Source organism: Siphateles boraxobius, unplaced genomic scaffold, assembly GCF_051911475.1.
Source record: "Siphateles boraxobius isolate OS27281-9 unplaced genomic scaffold, OSU_SipBor_1 6, whole genome shotgun sequence".
In the NCBI taxonomy this organism is placed as follows: domain Eukaryota; kingdom Metazoa; phylum Chordata; class Actinopteri; order Cypriniformes; family Leuciscidae; genus Siphateles; species Siphateles boraxobius.
In genome coordinates, this window is record NW_027509186.1 from 20,761,267 (window position 1) to 20,779,716 (window position 18,450).

General features: G+C 36.5%; 1 protein-coding gene across 2 annotated transcripts; it reads left to right on the forward strand.

Annotated features, from left to right (window-relative positions):
• The first annotated feature begins 200 nt into the window (after window positions 1-200).
• Window positions 201-17,327, forward strand: vezf1b (vascular endothelial zinc finger 1b). 2 transcript variants are annotated; one of them, XM_077208098.1, is made up of 6 exons: window positions 201-338; window positions 6,537-6,617; window positions 8,323-9,083; window positions 9,218-9,287; window positions 10,022-10,187; window positions 14,354-17,327. In XM_077208098.1, exons 1-6 carry the CDS (start codon window positions 306-308, stop codon window positions 14,716-14,718), a joined length of 1,476 nt encoding a protein of 491 aa, XP_077064213.1. In that variant the 5' UTR covers window positions 201-305; the 3' UTR covers window positions 14,719-17,327. The 2 variants fall into 2 exon arrangements, with proteins under 2 accessions (XP_077064213.1, XP_077064214.1); XM_077208099.1 differs by lacking the exon at window positions 6,537-6,617 and having other exon boundaries at window positions 204-338.
• Window positions 17,328-18,450: the final 1,123 nt, after the last annotated feature.

Genomic DNA, 18,450 nt, shown 5'->3' on the forward strand with positions numbered 1-18,450 from the left:
ATACATTTTCCTTTTAGTATAGGCTATGGTCATTAATTTGCCTTGTAAAAAGTCGTTTAATGATATAATAGCCTACATAAATATTTGATAACAAATAAAAAGTATCGTTGCTCTAAAGTGTTCGTGAGTGCAGTGCTGTGATGGAGTGAGCTGGCAGAATCTCAGCAACAGCAGCAGCAACAGCAGCGTGTATCAGATGAAATGGTTTGGCCCTCGGGGTTACAGGAAGTTGTAGCAGCTGCCATGTTTAGCTGCTTTGTTGTAGATTTCTTGTAGGTTTCCTGCAGATTTTTTTAAGTGTTGCAATGGAGACGAGCTGGAGTTCATTTTTATTTCAGGTAAGCCAGCCGTTCGAAAAAATACCAACCGCACGGGAAAAATTGAAAATCGATCGGGACTCTTAAAAACAGCGCGTAGAGCGGAGATTTAAGCTTTAAAAGCGGGGGTTTAAGGCAGTAAAAACAATGGTAGCTAAGCTAGCTTACATTAGCCGCTAATGCTGCATCTCCCCAGACTTCCAGCTGTGAACTATGAGGGAGACGTAAAAGGGATTTCTTTCCCTCTTTCTTTTCCACCTAACCTTCCCATTCACACTTTTTTACGTGCTTTTTGCCTTTTTTATCTTAAGTTAAACACTTTTACGCTGGCAGCTTATGCCTTAGTTTTAGGTACTCGTTTATTTTTGTGACTCAATTTCGATGTTTTGGCCAGACGCAACCTCCCTTTCTGCGTGTATAATAATAGAATATGGTGTTCAGGTGCTTTTTTTGGCACAACGTTTTCATACTTAGTAGGCCTATATCTTCCCCTATCACTCGCCATGTTTCACCACTTTTCCTTTCCTTTATTTTTATTTGTTGTCAACGCAGCTCCCTTGGTTACTTTTATTGGAGGGAACATGGGGATAATGGCTGTGTTTCAAAACCTTCTGACATGCCCACCTAGACATCATAATCTTACAGAACGTGCAAATTATGGAATGAATACTGTATAGAACACTTATTATGATACTGTGAAATGTTGTCTAGGTTGATTTCACACAGTCGTTATGAATAGTCGTTTGGTGTAAGTTTGAAAACACATCTTAAATTTTGACTTATATTTTCTGTCCAACTTTAAAAAGGTGTTCATTTGGAATTCATATTAAACTATGATTTATAGTTATCTCAGGCTACTGATATCCATAATCTTATGCATGCAATGATTATGCCTGCAATGATGTTACAAATGCAATGCATGCTTTATGTAAGTGTGATGCAAATGTTGATTTGAGGAATCTGTGCATTTTTATGGTGAAAGTGCAACACTTAGGTTGTGGCTGTTATTGACCCCATGCAACTCTCTTTTTTTACTCTTGACTCATGAAATAAATAAATAAATCCGTTTTGTAGGTCGTTTGCTGAATGAATAAATGCAAATACATAGAGATCAACCAATAGGCTATACATTTTTACAACAATACCAATGCTGCTTTTTTTACATGTATGATAATTGATATGCAAAATCAATGTTTATAAAATGTATTATTTCTGCTTTTTCACACAATAATAATCATGCTACTTTTTATTTAGAATTATTATTAGTAGTATTGATTATGCAAAGATGTTTTGCAATCTATATGGTTTCATTTAAAATTGCAGATTTGTTTTCATATTCGTTTTGGGCTGGCTAACAGTTAAGATTAAATTGTATGCTTTTCTCAATCAATACATTAAATAAGAAAGTTACTTTACCTGTGTTTAATACACTGGGTGCTATTCTTTAGAGCTCCACTACATGATGCAATTTATTGTTGCAACCGATGTTAAAAACTAATTAAGTTAAAAAGAATAAATATTGGTTTAATTTTTTATTTATTAAATTGGCTTATGGTTCAAGCCAATTATTATATGTTGTCAAGACATTTAAAAGTCATCTTAGTCCAATTATGCTTTCTTTTCTAGAGGTACAAGGAAGTAGTGTTTTCTGTCTATCGATTTTTTTCTCTGGGAGAGAAACGCATTTGAAGCGCTCTACGGCTCTAAGATTTGTTCCAGAAAAGTTTGCCAAAATGCATATACTTTTGGAATAGAAGCAGACCATGTCCAAAAATGTTAACTCTAGGAAAGGCATGCTGCATCTTACGTGCTTCATCATCAACATCATCATCCTACTTATTTTTTATTGGACATGTACTGCAATATTTTTGCCATTGCAATCAGCTCCAACATCATGTTTAACATTTTCTGTGATAATAGATTATAGAGATGAAATATGAAAATTAATTTCACAATTATAGTGTCCAAAACGATCACATTTATCAATATTATCATGCGCTATTGTTAAAATGTGCTGGAAATGTTCAAAAAGTACTGATAAGCCAAGTTTCCACTGCAGGAACTTTCCCCAGGAACTAGGGACTTTGAGGTGGTCTCCTCGGTGTGTTTCGACCACAGATACCAGGCAGGGTCTAAATGAAGTTCCGGGTAAAAAAATTTCCCTCAGAAAGTCCCTGCTCGTGAGGCAGTACTTTTCCAAAGTTCAGGAACTTTCAGGTGTGGGACTTAGGCCCTGAACATGCTGATTAGTTGAGTTCACGCAGCATTTTGATTGGTTGACTCCACCCTAGAGCTGGGCGATTTTTTTCCCCCTATAAAAAAAACTAGATTTATGATTCAATTCCCCCCCCCCCCCCCCCCCCTTCCATTTAAAACTAAATAACTGCGAACTGTAAATATATTTTAAAAATATATATTTATTGTATTTAATTAAAGTGCATCAACATAAACAAAATTGTAAAGGCAAACCCATTCTCTAACTGAAAAGTCACTGTGCAGTGTGCAACAAAGATTGTTAAACATCCAAATTATTGGAGAAAAAAAATCTAAAAAATCAATTTTTTGAAAATATGAATCGGGTCCAGGGACAAATTGTTCAAGGTAATTTCGGTGGAAACACGGTTATACAGGCTAATCATTTGACCAAGTTTCATGTCGAAAACCAACAAAAACAAATTAAATTAGCAGCATTATTCACTTTTTGTTTGCATAAACATTAAAATAATAGCATTAACAACGATGGCCGGATTTGAAATGAAACAAAATAATATTAGCTAGTTCAGGTGACTCATATAATGTACTTGTCTACTAAAATGTATTGCAGGTTCAAGTAAAGTTTTGACCCAAAAAAAGCTTTATAAAACGAAAAAAATTAAATAAAATTGTGAAAAGGATTAATCAAAATGATAAATTGAATTCATGATAAATTGAATTCATCCCATAAACAATTATCTGCATAGTTGAGATTTTTAGAATGCGCAGCACATCAGCTTATTTTCCATCGGCTGTTTTCAACAAAAAGCAGCCTGATTTTCGCATTGGTCTGAACAAAAACGACAGACAGTCGATTTTCAGAATGAAAATGTAAATCCACTCTCCGACAGTAGGTGGCTCTTATGGAACTGCAGAAATAGAGCCGTTTACTTGGTAACCTCTGTAAACAAAGAACCTAGTTTATTAGTCATAACACGCAGGGAAGCTGAAAAGTAAATGGCATCAACTTTTCTGAAGATAGTCGGTTCCCCGTTAGAGATACATTCATATAATTAATTCATACATGCATTCTTTCATATGCACTCTGCCTTCCGTCATGTTTCCACACAAAACAAACCTGTGCTGCGCTTGCGTGAGACTGTTGCTTCCTTTGCTTAATGCTGAACGGTAATTATCGTGAAATGTTCAAATTATGATAATCAAATACGGTTTTTGATGATAATTAAAAATATGGGTTTATATTGATGTGGTTTATCATCAAACTGGGACCGCTTCATCTCTATTTGATTCGTTGTTATACACAATCTGAAAAGTATTGATCGCATTATGCATGTTTGTCTACTGTTCTTAGAAGTTCAGTAAGATGTCGCCATCCTCCAACATCTTACATGAACTGATCATAATATTTGATTTTGAGTTTGATTTCGTAATCCGGATATTGTCAGTAACAACCAGAGTTCACTGAACATTTTAGAGATAAACAACACCATGTTTGTTTCTTAAAAGCTTGCTCAAATTTATTTCCCAGTGGCTTATATTATGTGTAATTTGTTTGTAGCCACAAACTTTTATAAGAGATCAGTTATTTGGTTTGTAGACCTAAAAAGTGCTTAATTTATTCTGCTTGATTTCATCCATGTGATGAGGCATCTAATGAGACGAAAGTCTAGCGCGTCACTCCTCATTGTTCTGCAGGCGTCTGAGGTTATTCATGAGCAAGGCTTTGTCCGGCTCCCAACAGGCATCTCTTAATCCGTCTGCTGCAAACAAGAATTTATTTCATTGTGTTCTGTCTTTGGAGTAAAGGGGTTCTGCTCGCTCTTGCTCTTACCTACAGTTTTGGACAGGTTACAAGAGGAGATATGTCGGTTTATATATCCCACCGATGTGTAATTTTATCATTGTTATAAGTTATTTCACCAACAACAAGGCCAGTAATAGGCTTAAACAGATTTAGCCGTGCATCTGCCATCTTCACAGGTCACGGCTAAAGTTTGTGCTGCAGATCAGAGTGTCTACAGTCACAGTCTTGAGTTTTGTCAAGTCCAATTCTTACATTATGCCTGTCACAATGCAGATTAACCTATATACCATAATTTAAATATAGACTGACAATAGCACCACATTTTAAATGCAATAAGTTTGCTTCAGGTTTCATTTTGCTTTCAGTCATGCTTGTCAGATATTGGTCTGTGTTTCAAAGTGTCTATAGTGTTCTTGCATTTTTATGTGCACTGCTCAACCTCCAAATTATTTCTATTGGCGTGAGTGACCTCAGCCTTCAATGTGAATTTGTGTCAAAATCATCCAAGTAGCATGAAGAGCAGGTTGCTGTCACGGTTTGAACGTTTACTGCTGCTTGAATGGGTCCATATATACAAATATACTCTCAGAACCATGTCGCTAAAAGTACTATCCATACCAAATAATGCTGGGTTAACATTGTTCAAATCACTCAGACATCAAAGCAGCTGGATCCTGTTTAATAGCACATTTTGTAGAGCCAGATCACCTAATCAAGCTCACAAAGACCGACGGGATTTTTGGTAAAAACTAAAACGTGTATGTACTTTTAGGATAATGTAAGCCTGTAATGTTTAACTTTTATAGCGTTTCCCCAGCCGTCGTCGGAGGCAGGTCCAGCCTGCAGGTCTCTCGTTACTGTAGGCTTTACTATATTTCCTCAGAGGCACAATTGTGTTCGTGAATGGCCACCCCCACCCACCAACTGGATGCCGTGACCAATGGGACAATGCAGGCAGCTGCAGAACAGGGAGCCTAATAGTCATGTAGTCTTTCAGCTGCTCTTGTTTTAGGCCCGGCTATCAGGGTTCTTCTGCTCACCCCAAACCTTATGAGCAAGTTATGACCTCCACTCACTTATTTTTCTCCCTCAGCCATAATACTTTTTTGTAGTAGTAGACAAAAAATGTAGCTTTTTTACATTTTATTTTACAATTTTTATACATCTGTAATTCTTTATTTTATTTTTATTGAAAGTGTTATTTTTATATTGCAATGCTTGCTTTGTTGTTGTGATTATACCACTTTGTTTTGTTTCAGATTTTTCTTTTCTCATTGCTAATTCGGCCATTTGTGGATAAAATATTACTGTAATCCTATTCGTCGACTGTATCTTTAATTTATAAGTGGTTTTATGTTCTTTTACCTGTAAAAAAAAAAAACACTGAAGAAAGCATTCATTTTTCCTTTGCTCTAATCTAATGAGGTATTTAATGGTTCGCCCAAAAAATATATTTCTCGTCATTTTCACAACCTCATGTTGCTTTAAACCCATGGGAGATTCTGTCTAGGGATGCACCGTAATGAAAATTCTGGGCCGAAACCAAAAATTCTGGCTGCACTTGGCTGAAAACCGAAAATGCTTTTCAAAAATGATATATTTATTATTTTAAATGAGCTTTTTTTTGCATAGTTGTAATACTAATTGTATTAAACTTTTTGATGAAAATCAAGCATTTTAATGATACAATTTTTTTTTTCAACAAGCCAATAAAATATTTTTATTTTTTCACTTTTATTGAAAGTAACAGTAAAATTGGACAGAAAATATATTAGTATTAAACATCAATATATTATTTATTCAGTTCTATGCAACAGAATCAGATTTAACAGATACATTTTTTTACCGATTATCCAAAGAATGTACAGTCCTACAAAGCTATTATTTTCAGAGCATGTGAGCAAAGAAGTGTGGAGCGGATCAGTGAACGAGATTGTAGCGTCATTTTACCAGCGTTGCTCAGCTGAACAATGAGGGGCGGGGCAGCATATATATTTTCTCTTTCGGCCACAAACCGAAAATGCCTTTTTGGCGAGAGGCTGCTCACTGTAGAACAAATGGGTGGAGCTTATGTCTAGCTCCTTCTCGCTAGAGATCCAGCAAGGAGGAGCGAATGTAATTTGGGCCTAATGGGTGGAGCTAGAATATCCAACCAAACCCTAACCCTACCCACAACTCTATCCCTCCCTCCACCCCATTAGACATTCAGAGAGGTCGATCTGGACTATCCCCACCCCATTAGACGTCCAGAGAGGAGGAGTTGGACGTCATTTGACTCTGCAGTGAGTACCACTTGTTTTCGACGGCCGAAATTTCGGTGCATCCCTAATTCTGTTTTTTGTGGAGCACTACATAAGTTTAAAATAATTTTCAGGCTGTCCTTTTGCAATGAAAGTAAGTGCAAACAGACACTGTCATGATCCAAAAATGAATTGAAAATGCTGTAATAGTAGCCATGAACTATATTCCATGTTTGTTTGTTTTTTATTAAAGGTAGCTCTTTGTCATAAACAGATTATGTTCCCCTCCGCAGTAGCTTTCAAATGTCATTTGCACTTCCACATATTTAAACATGCATGAACCAAGAATATTTCTAGCAACATTAACATAAAAATGTCTTTATTTGCCATGTTTGAATGTGCAAATGAGATTTGAGAACTGCATTTATGGAATACATTGGATACTTTTACAGTGCTTTTTGTCAGTTTTGGAGCTTGATGGGTGGCTTTCATTGTATGGAAAAGAGCCATCATGTGAACATTCTGCCTTTAAACTTGCTTTGCTGACCATGTAATCTCACTATGTGTATTGCAGTTGTTGTTGTCTTTGATATGTAAGTTTAGCAGAGCGTCCTGACCTTAGCCTGTGAGGCCAGTCCATGAGAAACTGCTTTCATTACACTCCGATTATTTTATATGCAGTAGATTTATGTTTGCAGGCAGTTTCTTTTGCAAAAGTGCTGGAGTCTCTGATATGATACACACATCTGCACATTTGCTTCTTGCCCTAATGTGATCTATAAATTCCTATTAGTCACACGAGGATTAGGTTGGCCAAGAATTACTTTTTTATGCATCTGCTTTTTCTCCTCTTGAAGTGTGTTGCTGTTTTCTTAAAAGAGTAGGTTGCTTTTTATGGACAGTTTTCAGCATATTCTCTTACATCTAAATAAATTATAGTTTGTTTTCATTCTCTCTCTCTCTTTCACTTTCTGTCTAGCTTTCTCACTCTCCAATATCTCATTAGTCATCCTGCACTTTGCTGAACAGCTGACTCGTCCCCCTGCTAGGTCCCAGTCAGGGCTTCTCTTGTTTTCTAAGTTGCACAGATGCCCTGGAAATGAGTCAGTTTCTATTTTTGTTAAACATTTAACACCGTCTCTCAGCTAATGTCGTGTCTACTTCATAGTGGCCAATAGCAACACTGGCCCATAATATCACAGCCAGTCGTTTCACACAGCTAGGGCTATGAGTTTGCATTGTGTGTTCAAATCAAATGATATAAAGTCTGGTTTTATTACAGGCGAATTTATTTATTAATATCGCTTCATATTGAAAAATAAATGTATGCAAGGATACATTAAATTGATCTAAGTTCAAGAGTTTTTATAATGTTTCAAAAGGTTTCCTCAAAGATGTTAAGCAGTACAACAGTTTTCAACATTGATAATAATAAGAAATGTTTCAAATCAGCATATTAGAATGAATTCTGAAGGATCATCATGTGACACTGAAGACTGTAGTAATGATGCTGAAAAATAAATTAAATCCATTCAAATAGAAAACAATTATTTTCCATCAAATAAATTCAGTATTAGTGGGCATAAGACAAGAACTTCTTTTCACATGCATTAAAAAAATCGTACAACCCTCAAAAACTTTTGAACTATAGTTTATATTAACGTGGCAACAGTTTTTGGTTTAGATCCATGTCTAAAAGCTTCAATAAAATGTTCAACATTTTAAAAGTCTTTTCTTCCTCTTCCAGCAGGCCAATGAAGCCCTCCACCACCAGCATCAGGTCTCGCAGAACAGTCTTCTGCCTCTGCTCAACTCTGAGCCGCTGGATCAAAAGCCTGTTCTTCCCATTCCGCTCGACCAGAAGCCCCCAGTCAGTGCGGCTGACCTCCTCAAAGACAACATGGGCGGCGGGACGGGCGGAGGGGGAGGGGGAGGTGGTGGTGGTGGTGGCGGAGGTCCGGTGGTTATAAAGAAGGAGCCCAAGTCGAAGACGCCCTTCATATGCGGCTACTGTAACAAGGCCTTTCGGGACAGCTACCACCTACGGCGGCACGAGTCCTGTCACACGGGCATTAAGATGGTGTCACGGCCCAAGAAGACAACCACAGCGCCCACCATGGTGCCTCTCATCTCCACTGTGCCACGCGACAACAACGGCAACCCCTCCTACGTCTCCACGATGGCGGGCATCCTCACCACGGCCACCACCTCTGCGTCCACGGCCGCAGGCATCATGTCAGTCCTGCCTCAGCAGCAGCCGGCCGTGCCCAAAAAACCCCCCAAACCTGTGAAGAAGAATCACGGCTGCGAGATGTGCGGCAAGGCCTTCCGTGACGTCTACCACCTCAACCGCCACAAGCTCTCGCACTCGGACGAGAAGCCCTTCGAATGCCCCATCTGTCACCAGCGCTTCAAGAGGAAGGACCGTATGACCTACCACGTGCGCTCGCACGACGGCGGCGTGCACAAGCCGTATATCTGCTCCGTTTGTGGGAAAGGCTTCTCGCGGTAGGTTCAGCAATTCACTATTTACTTAACAGCAACATTATTTTCTTTCTGGGTCTCATGGAAAAAAAACTGTTTAATATGTCTCGCATGTACTTTGAAGTTGTTTTTATTGTATGTAACTTCCTCTCCAACAGGCCGGATCATCTTAGTTGTCATGTCAAGCACGTTCACTCCACAGAACGACCTTTTAAATGCCAAGTAACGGTATGACTACATTTATATTTTTCATAAAATGCTACATTTAAAATAACATTTAAAAGTCCACTATTGTTCTATTGTAAAATGTAGACATTGTTCTTTATAAACATTTGTATTTAACAATGCATTTTTACATGTACTATAGATAATATTTGTATTTTTCATAAAATGGTTCCTTTTCACAAAAGATCCAAATTTACAAAGAAAATGTAAAAAAAAATATTTTACAATGTATTTTTATATTTTCTAGAAATATGAAATTTATATTTTTCTTAAAATGTTACACTAAAAAAAACTTCTTTAGTCTTTAGAAACATGATTTATCAATGTATTTTTATATTTACTAGATATAATATTTATATTTATAAGATTTTTTTAAAAATTTCAAAAAAGATCCACAATTTTTTTCTTTACGTTTTTTTTTTTTAAATCTTTAAAAGTGTGTTTTTATAATTATTGGAAAAAATATATATATTTATGTTTCATAAAATGTAATATTTTTAGAATTAACTTTTTTTGCAAAGAAAAATTCTATCTTTTTCTTTGGAAACTTTTTTTTATATTTACTAGAAATATGTATAATTGTCTTAATACGTTTCATTTTTACAGTAAAAAATGCAAAAAATTTCACCCCCTTGAATGCAAAGTAACATTAAGACTACACATGTCCCACGTTCTCCTGTGAGTTTCTCTAGTCTATCACACTCCTTTCACACTGATTTGTCTTTCCACCACTACAGGCCTGCACGTCCGCCTTCGCCACCAAAGACCGTCTACGTTCACACATGATACGGCACGAGGGCAAGGTTACCTGCAACATCTGCGGGAAGATGCTGAGTGCCGCCTACATCACCAGCCACCTCAAGACCCACGGCCAGGCCGGCTTCACATCCCCCTGTAACAAAGGTATACCAATTCTCTAACAATTTTCAAATGTCCTCTGGGATGACTTTTTTTAACACTCAGAGAGAGGTGCCACTGGAGTCTCTTGATCCTGCCACATACATTAGTGATTCCTAATCGTTTGCCACAAGTGGAATTTGATGTGGCCATTACAAAATAGAATGGTTCTTTGAGTTCACTGTTGAATTTACGTGCTAAAAGTCTTCTTTTCCCCCCCCAACTTGGTCTTTTAAAGTCCACAAAAGTCAACTTCTGTGAATGTTAGATATATGTAGAGATGAATCAAAATAAGACAGTCAGGGCTCAACGGTAAGTATTTTTTTCAGATTTCTTCTGTATATTTTTCATGTTACATTTTTACAAAAACAAATTCCACTTTTTTTTCTTTACAAAAAAAGTAAAAATGTTTCTTTAGAATAATTAATTTTTAACAATGTATTTTACATTGTATTTTAATATTATATTTCCAATAAATAGTTTTTTTTTTCATAAAATGTTTTTTTTTTATTAAAAAAAATGTAAAAAAGTTTTTGTAAAGGAAAAAATACAGATATAACATGCTTTTGCTGGAAAACGATGGTATGGAATGCAAAACATGAATGATTATTTTTTAGATCTTACTGACTCTTTTGAGACTGTAAGAAGTCATTTTTGACAATCTGTTAGCCACCTTGATTAAAATTTAGTGATGAATCAGCAGAATTTGCCACAACAGCATAGAATATCTCACAGTAAACAGAATGTTTACATTTGGAGGGCATAAAAGTTGATGCACAGTGCACACTATCAATTAATCTGAAAATTTCAGTGGCAACATTGTACAACTAGCCTGAAACACTAACACTGACCCTGTATCATCGTTATTGATGAACCCTTGCGTTTTCTGTCTGGCCAAAGAGAAACCCTAGAAGAGGTTTCCCGCAGATCCCTAAAGTCTTAAATTAGATTTTTTATTTATTTAAGGCCATAAGTCTTAAGTCTTATTTTTTCTTATGAAAGGTCTTAAATTTTAGATGACACATTGACTTAGATGTATCTAAATGCTTTCTAAATTAAAACTATCTAATTAGCGTACATATTATTCTATGATTTGTGTATTTGCTAGTTCAGGTGACAATTCGCGTCATTTGCGGCATTACATCTGTCTCCTGCACGCGAAACAGGAGGAGAGAAGGAGAAGAAAGTTGGTAAATGTCATTTCAATTGTAAGTCCATTCGGTAACGCTTTAGATTACAGCCCGTAAAGTACTGCGTAATAAAGACGAATTTACAGCGTAACTTTCCGTAATTTTAGTGTACCTAACAGTCTTACAATTTGGGTGCAATTTAGCGAGAACATACACACTGCGTAACTTTTTGTAATAATTGTGTACCAATACATACTGTATAGGCTTTTTAAGAATTACAGGGTACATATCTTTGCATTTATATATTTTTTTAAATTATTTTTTATAGCAAAATTGCAGATGTTTAAGTTTGGGCTTACATGTTTCAAGACAAGTAAAGCTAAAACTATTGCAAATTGTTTTAAATACTGGGAAATATACTCTTGTTCCATGTAGTTACAGGGTATAAGTGGTGCTTGTTTTACCCTCTTGTTCTGTGTAGTTACAAGGTAAGTGTGACATTGCGGGCCGTAAATTAAAGGGTTAGTTCGCCCATTTAAGACATGAAGTTGTATGCAATCCTTACCAGCACTATAGTTCATACACACTGACCCACTCTGTAGTCACCTCCCTGGTCAGAGTTCTGGCCGCTGGAAGTTTTTCAAGAAAGTACTCCCGGTTACTTTCCGGGGCCTCAAAACTGTGCATTTTTATGTGAAAAAATTATTTGCTTTTTAAAGCTTGATTAATTTACCACACAAAAAACACGCCAGACAAAATTCATACCTGAGTTTTAATCGGCACTATTTTCTTTCCATTTCTATCAATCCGCGCTGCTGTCAACGTCAACAGTACCTCAATTGTGTGTGTGTTCAATCAAATAGTTTTCTCAGCAAATTGTAAATATATACCTAAAAAAAAAAATTATATTAGATATCTTTTCACATTTTTTCCACTGAAGTCTAAACATCAGCTTGTTTACTGTACAGATTAGAAATGGGATCATAAAGTTAGTAAATAGAGCTTACCCGTGGTACATTACATTTACATTTATTCATATAGCTGACGCTTTTATCCAAAGCGACTTACAATTGCTATATATTTCAGAGGTCGCACGCCTCTGGAGCAACTAGGGGTTAAGTGTCTTGCTCAGGGACACATTGGTGTCTCACAGTGGATTCGAACCCGGGTCTCTCACAACAAAGGCATGCTTCTTATCCACTGCGCCATCACCACCCCACTGGTACTGGTACAGCAAAACTCTTTAATTTTCCTTTTCCTCATTGGTTGGGGATGTAATCGTCTTCGCTAAAGTGAGCACTGCACACACGATAATCCTTGATTCTGGATATTTTAGCTCCCGCAGAGTAGCCGATGGCAACCAGCCAAAGCTGTCTCGTAGCTATATTCGAAACAGGAAAATGATGGAATCTGAACGGTGATCCCGGCACATTCTTGTGGTCACAGCCTGGGAATTTACAAGTTCGCACCATTGTTCATTTTCTACTTTTTACGTCGTTGTCAATCGATTGTGTAAACACTATGGAACAGCTGATCGGAACGTGCGCACTGTTGACAGCAGCGCGGATTGATAGAAATGGAAAGAAAATAGTGCCGATTAAAACTGAGGTATTAATTTTGTCTGGTTTTTGTGTGGTAAATTAATCAAGCTTTGATTACCCTTAGAACCCTTAGTTCTATAATACTTACAGTATAAATATATTTTTTTATTCTCCTGGTTGTTACCCCTTTATTCTTCAAACTTTACATATTGTTCCCTTATATTTACATGTAAGTACTTTATAGGTACACTATAATTACAGAAAGTTACACTGTAAAATCACTTTCTAAAGCGTTACCGTTCATTCTTTATGTTTTTAGGAGTATGGCTGTGCCACACTATGTATTGAAATCGTTGTTTTTACTATGTACGAGGCACTGCGAGCTGACATCGCATTTGTCTCGTGCTTTTCTTTCACTGTGTGCAAGTGCAGTTATAGGTATGTCCCCAATGAGTTTTGATATTATGTTGTTATATTAGAATATCACATGAGCAAGAGTGCCGTTTTCCCTTGCACAATTTGCAAATGTGCTATTTATTTAGTTAAATTAACAATGTTAACATTGTGAGTTACTTTTTAGATGTCAATATTGTTTCTTTTTCCTTTATTTCGTCTACGAGAATTTCAAAATGAAAGCGTAGCAAAGTCGAACATACAGCGATGATTTTTTTGACTGAAATCCGCGCTTTGAACGAATAATTTTAATGATTCAATGAACAATCACTTGCTTTTCCTTAATGAATCAGCCGTTTGAACAAATCGGTTGAATGAATGACTCCCTCAACTCGCTTATTAGGATAGTGACTTGCCGCCAACTACTGGCAGTTTTAGTTTCATATTTAATGTACCCCTTTAATTAAAACGTTAAAATTTGATTTTTTTTTAAATTGTTTCATATTTAAATATTGAATTAAAAAACAATCTCATAGCTTTATTTATGCAATTGTAAATGTTCTGTCACCTCTCCACTGCAAAGATGGATTTTGATTTAATTTGACTGGTAACAGTGGTAATGTGTTATTATTCTAATATAATTTAATTTGAATGTTAGAATTTGACAAAAAAAGGTGATGCATACCCTAAATATGTTTAGAAAAAAATTCCATATATTGGTGAAAATGCCCCTGAAAATCAATTTAAGTTGGCAAATATTGCCCCTTAATAAAAAGGTTGATTTCTGTCACTGCTGTGAACTGACCACTGCATAAAATATGAAAAATATGAATGTCTTTGTGAGTCTGTTGTCAACAACAGGCCTAAAGCAGCCATGGTACCAGTACAAAAACACAATCAGTAAAATATCAACTAATTATTTCCAACAAAACTTTGAAAATAAAAATATTGAGATATATTTTTGTTAATATTGCGCACCCCTAATGCACAGTATTCATTTTGATTTCTTCAGGTCTTACAAAGCCTTAAATTTGACTTTAAAATGTGTACTTCTAGAAATAATTTCAATGTTTTATTCCCTCCCTTCTTTCCCACCTTTTTTGGCTAGACTCTAACAACGTGTGCAACTCTTCCTCAATCACGTCAGTCACTGCTTCAACCGCATCCAACACTACGGCCATGAACCGCGGCACCGCAAGCAACCCCGTCACCATCGCCGCCCAGATGAACATCACCACCAACACGGTCAATATCACCTCCCCTGTCAGCCTTCAGCACCCAGTCACCATCACTACTCCCGTCAACATCGCCTCTGTCAACATCCAAGCCACGGGGCCCATGAACATCGCCCATCCCGTCGCCATCACTTCGCCCATGTCAATGAACATCACCGGTCCGCTCAACATCGCCATGAGGCCGATGGAAAGTATGCCTTTCCTCTCGCAAGTCCTGCCTTCCTCCCCGCCCTGGTAGAACTAAACGTCCCACCCGGCCTCTCCTCGTAAACCTCATGTCTCCCGTTATAGTCTTCCTCTCCAGCTGTGAGGGGAAAAAGAGCCTGGAGGAATGGCGAGTATAGGAAAACAACAGTCTGCAGCGGCAAGGAATCCATGTGGAAGTTAGCTGGCACTTTGCGTCTCCTTCGCTCGGCTGAGAGACCAGCAGATCCAGATTGTCTAGAGTTTAGTGACGGACAGAAAAAATAGTTATTGCATGGAGTGGAAGACTGACATGCTGTATGTTTGGGGATTTCACTTTTCTAGTGCCAGAAAATCCTTGCCAGTCGACTGTTTGAAGCGGAGCACGTAGCCGCTTCATTGTTAGTGTTAACGGTTTAAGGACTTTGGCAAATATTAACTGTGAGGATTTTATTTTTGTTACGTTAGCTTGCTTATCAGTATTTCAGTTTTATGCATTTTAATGAGTCACGTACAACAAAAGGGACAGTGGCTTCCAATAATGGAAGATGAGAGGGTTTTTTATTTTTGAGACAATACTCTACAAATGAGGAAAACTAAAATTTAGAATAAGTTTTTAAAAGGCCTCCTTACCTTGTAAGCCTTTTAATCTGTAGCTGTGTTTTTATTATAATTATTATAATTATTATTTTTTATAGGTAATCTTTGCAGTTGGTCATTCCTGATTGTAGAATAATTGCATTCTGTTTCAGTAGCTGGGATATTCTTCTGCTTTGTGGGGTTGAACATTTACAGTAACAATCTGATGAACTCTTGCACTGAACACATTTCTATTTAGTGACTATTCTGACGGCAGTATTACCTTAGATCAAATATTTTGAGTGTTCATATCGATGCCTGGTCACCAAGTGGCCGATTTCAACACTGAAAGGTCCATTTTTATCCTGAATCTTATCTTAAGAGCATTTAGTTTTGTAGCCCGTGACGTCTCTGCTCTTCCTTTTCTGAAGGACGAGGGCTGTTTTTCCTTAGGACCTTTTGCTCAGGAAATATGCTGAGGGTGTCCCAACTTACTCTGCTCCTGTAGTGTACAGAATCACGCCTAACGCTTTCTTCCAGGCCTGATTTTCTTAGCAATTATCACACTAAACATTGTTTCCTTTATTGGCGAAACCTGAGAAGCACCTTAAGAGGTCGAGGTGCCAAATACTCTTTAGCTGTTGAACTGTTGACGTGATCGTCCATCACAGGAGCATTAAGTTAACCTCTGTTGCTTGTTTGTTTACCCCAGTCACAGTGAAAACCAAAACTGCCTTCAAATTTTCAGGGTTTGTCATCTTGTTCGGAGTAACCCTGTTCAAAATAACAGAATCGGCCATCGCAATTATCCCCAAACTAGCTTTTCTCTTTAATTTCCTCTCTCAGTGGGATTTATAAAAGCAATATGCCTTTCTCAGTCCTCCCAACCGGACAGCTGCCAGACAATTTTATGTGTTATGATATGGGGAAATTGATGCAAGGTATGTTGTCACGTGTCACCCTCTAAACTGGGCTTGCGTGCGCTTGTGTAATGTGAATGAGTCTCAAACAAAGAGTAAAACCAGCTGAATGTGATCGTACTTTTAACTGATGATGTCATAGCTACCACCATCTGGGTGTAAATTGCTAAAAAAGGTTTAGTTTGTATTAACTCGCACCCCCGGTGTTTCCCAACTAGCGTTGACCTGGTAGCAAAACATTTGTGGTCTTAAGTTAGTATTACATGGACTCACATGTAGGCATGCAGAAGCTAAAATAACTCAATGGCCTATTTGCTTTTTCGTTCTGTTTGTTTTAAATGTTGCCTTTAGTCGAGGCGGATTATTTCGGATGAGTTTCGAGAACTGGAATTCGTGGAATGTGACTGAAAACACTACAACAACAACAAAAATAGAAAGCGTTTTTAATTGTACTCGTGATTTAAATGTCTGTCCTTCCGCAAAGGCGTCACTTCCGTGCCTGAACTGCATGTCTGAAAATGCCACCATGAAACACATCAGTTTTCTCTCTGACAAGATGAGCAGTGCTCAGCGATGGAAACAACTGGGCGGCCAACTGCAGTTTAACTGTTTACCAAATGTGTGTGGAGATTTAGAATCTATTTTGCATATGAAATATCAAGTTGCCATGTTTGAGGAATTAAGAATCTGTTTTTTTTTTTATATATATCCTATAAAGTATTGCTAATGAAGTTACTCCTTATGCATCAGTATCTTTTAAAGAACATTAATGGGGAAAAACGAGAAAAGACTTTGAGTTTGGTTTTGGATTGGAGAGTTTAAAATGAGTCCAGTCCTTTCATGTCCTTTTTGATTAAATTGGCAAACCCATGTGAAGGCCAATGAATGTATATCTTTGTACAAAAACATTTAGCTCAGAGAACGTGGTAGTTATGATAGACACATGCAAGGAAAATAACCTTTTATAAGACCTTTTGTATTAGAACATTAACATTGGTAATTTTGTATATACGAAGACTAGGCTTTTTTTGGTTAGCAGAAAGGTAAAAAAAAACATTCCTACATTTTTTTTAAGTGTATGTCAAGAATAATTATGTAAACACATTGCGCAATGTTTTATGTGCCTTTTATTTGGGTTGTCTAAATAAAAGAAAACTGTCAAGTATGATTTGCCTCATTCTCTGAAAGCTTTTACTATTGCAAATTGATTTAATAGAACAGCAATCTAACAGCAAACAAAATGAAATGTTTGTTCACATTACCTTGCAAGTATAATCTTACCTGAACATTTTCAAACTGAGTATGTTTCAGTAAATATTCTATATCAGTTTTTACATTTCTGTTCAAAAAAGTTTGGGATCAATAAGCTATTCAAAAAGAACACATTTTAAACTGATCAAAAGTGACAGTAAAGATATTTTTTACAAAAAAATTAGTTCAAATAAACATGGTTCTTTATATTTAAAGAACTGTTTTTAACATTGATAAGAAACATTCACTTGATAAAAAAAATATATTACTTTTGCACCAAATCAGCATATAATTAATTTGTGAAGGATCATTTGACACTGAAGATTGGAGTAATGATGCTGAAAATTCAGCTTAGCATCAAAGGAAGAAATTACATTGAACAACAGTTCATTTCAATTGCAATCATTTATTTGCAATATTACTTTTTTTATTGAATTTTTGTTCAAATAAAAGCAGCCTTGTGAGCAAAGGGACTTCTTTGAAAAATAAAATCCAGACTTGAATGATAATATACAGTTAATGTAAAGTGCATACCATAATGTATAGTGCATATAATGCATTCCATTAGGCATCTGACCATAGCGACACACTGCTTTCATGTGTCCTGTATATGTTTGGTTGTGGTAATGTCATGGATTTAAATGCATCCATCCATCAATACTAAACTCACTCTAATTTAGAGCTGACAAACAATATTTGTGGATGTCAACATAAAGAATGACAAAATGCAACTGTCATATTGTGTCTTTTAATGCCATGAGCAATAATAATGAGGATGATGGAGTGTAAAGGTTTGCTATCTGTAAATCTAGGTTCCAGTTTACAAAGTGCAATGCAGTTGATACAAATGTTTAGTGTTATGGTTAGATATAATTCCTGTTACATAACCATTTAAAAAAACTTGACAAAATGTATGTCATACTAAGGATCATATTAGATAAAGATTTAGTATTAGTGCAAGGACACTGAAGAATATAATTTACTGTCTGTAATGTTTTTAAAGAATCTCAATGCAGAAAATCACTTATTTATAAATA

Excerpts from the sequence above, each read along its gene's own strand:
- vezf1b (XM_077208098.1), top strand. The coding sequence starts at position 306 with ATGGAGACGAGCTGGAGTTCATTTTTATTTCAG. Across the intron at positions 339-6,536 it reads GGAGTTCATTTTTATTTCAG|ACATTCAGAGAGGTCGATCT; the intron begins GTAAGCCAGCCG and ends CCACCCCATTAG. Across the intron at positions 10,188-14,353 it reads CACATCCCCCTGTAACAAAG|ACTCTAACAACGTGTGCAAC; the intron begins GTATACCAATTC and ends TTTTTTGGCTAG.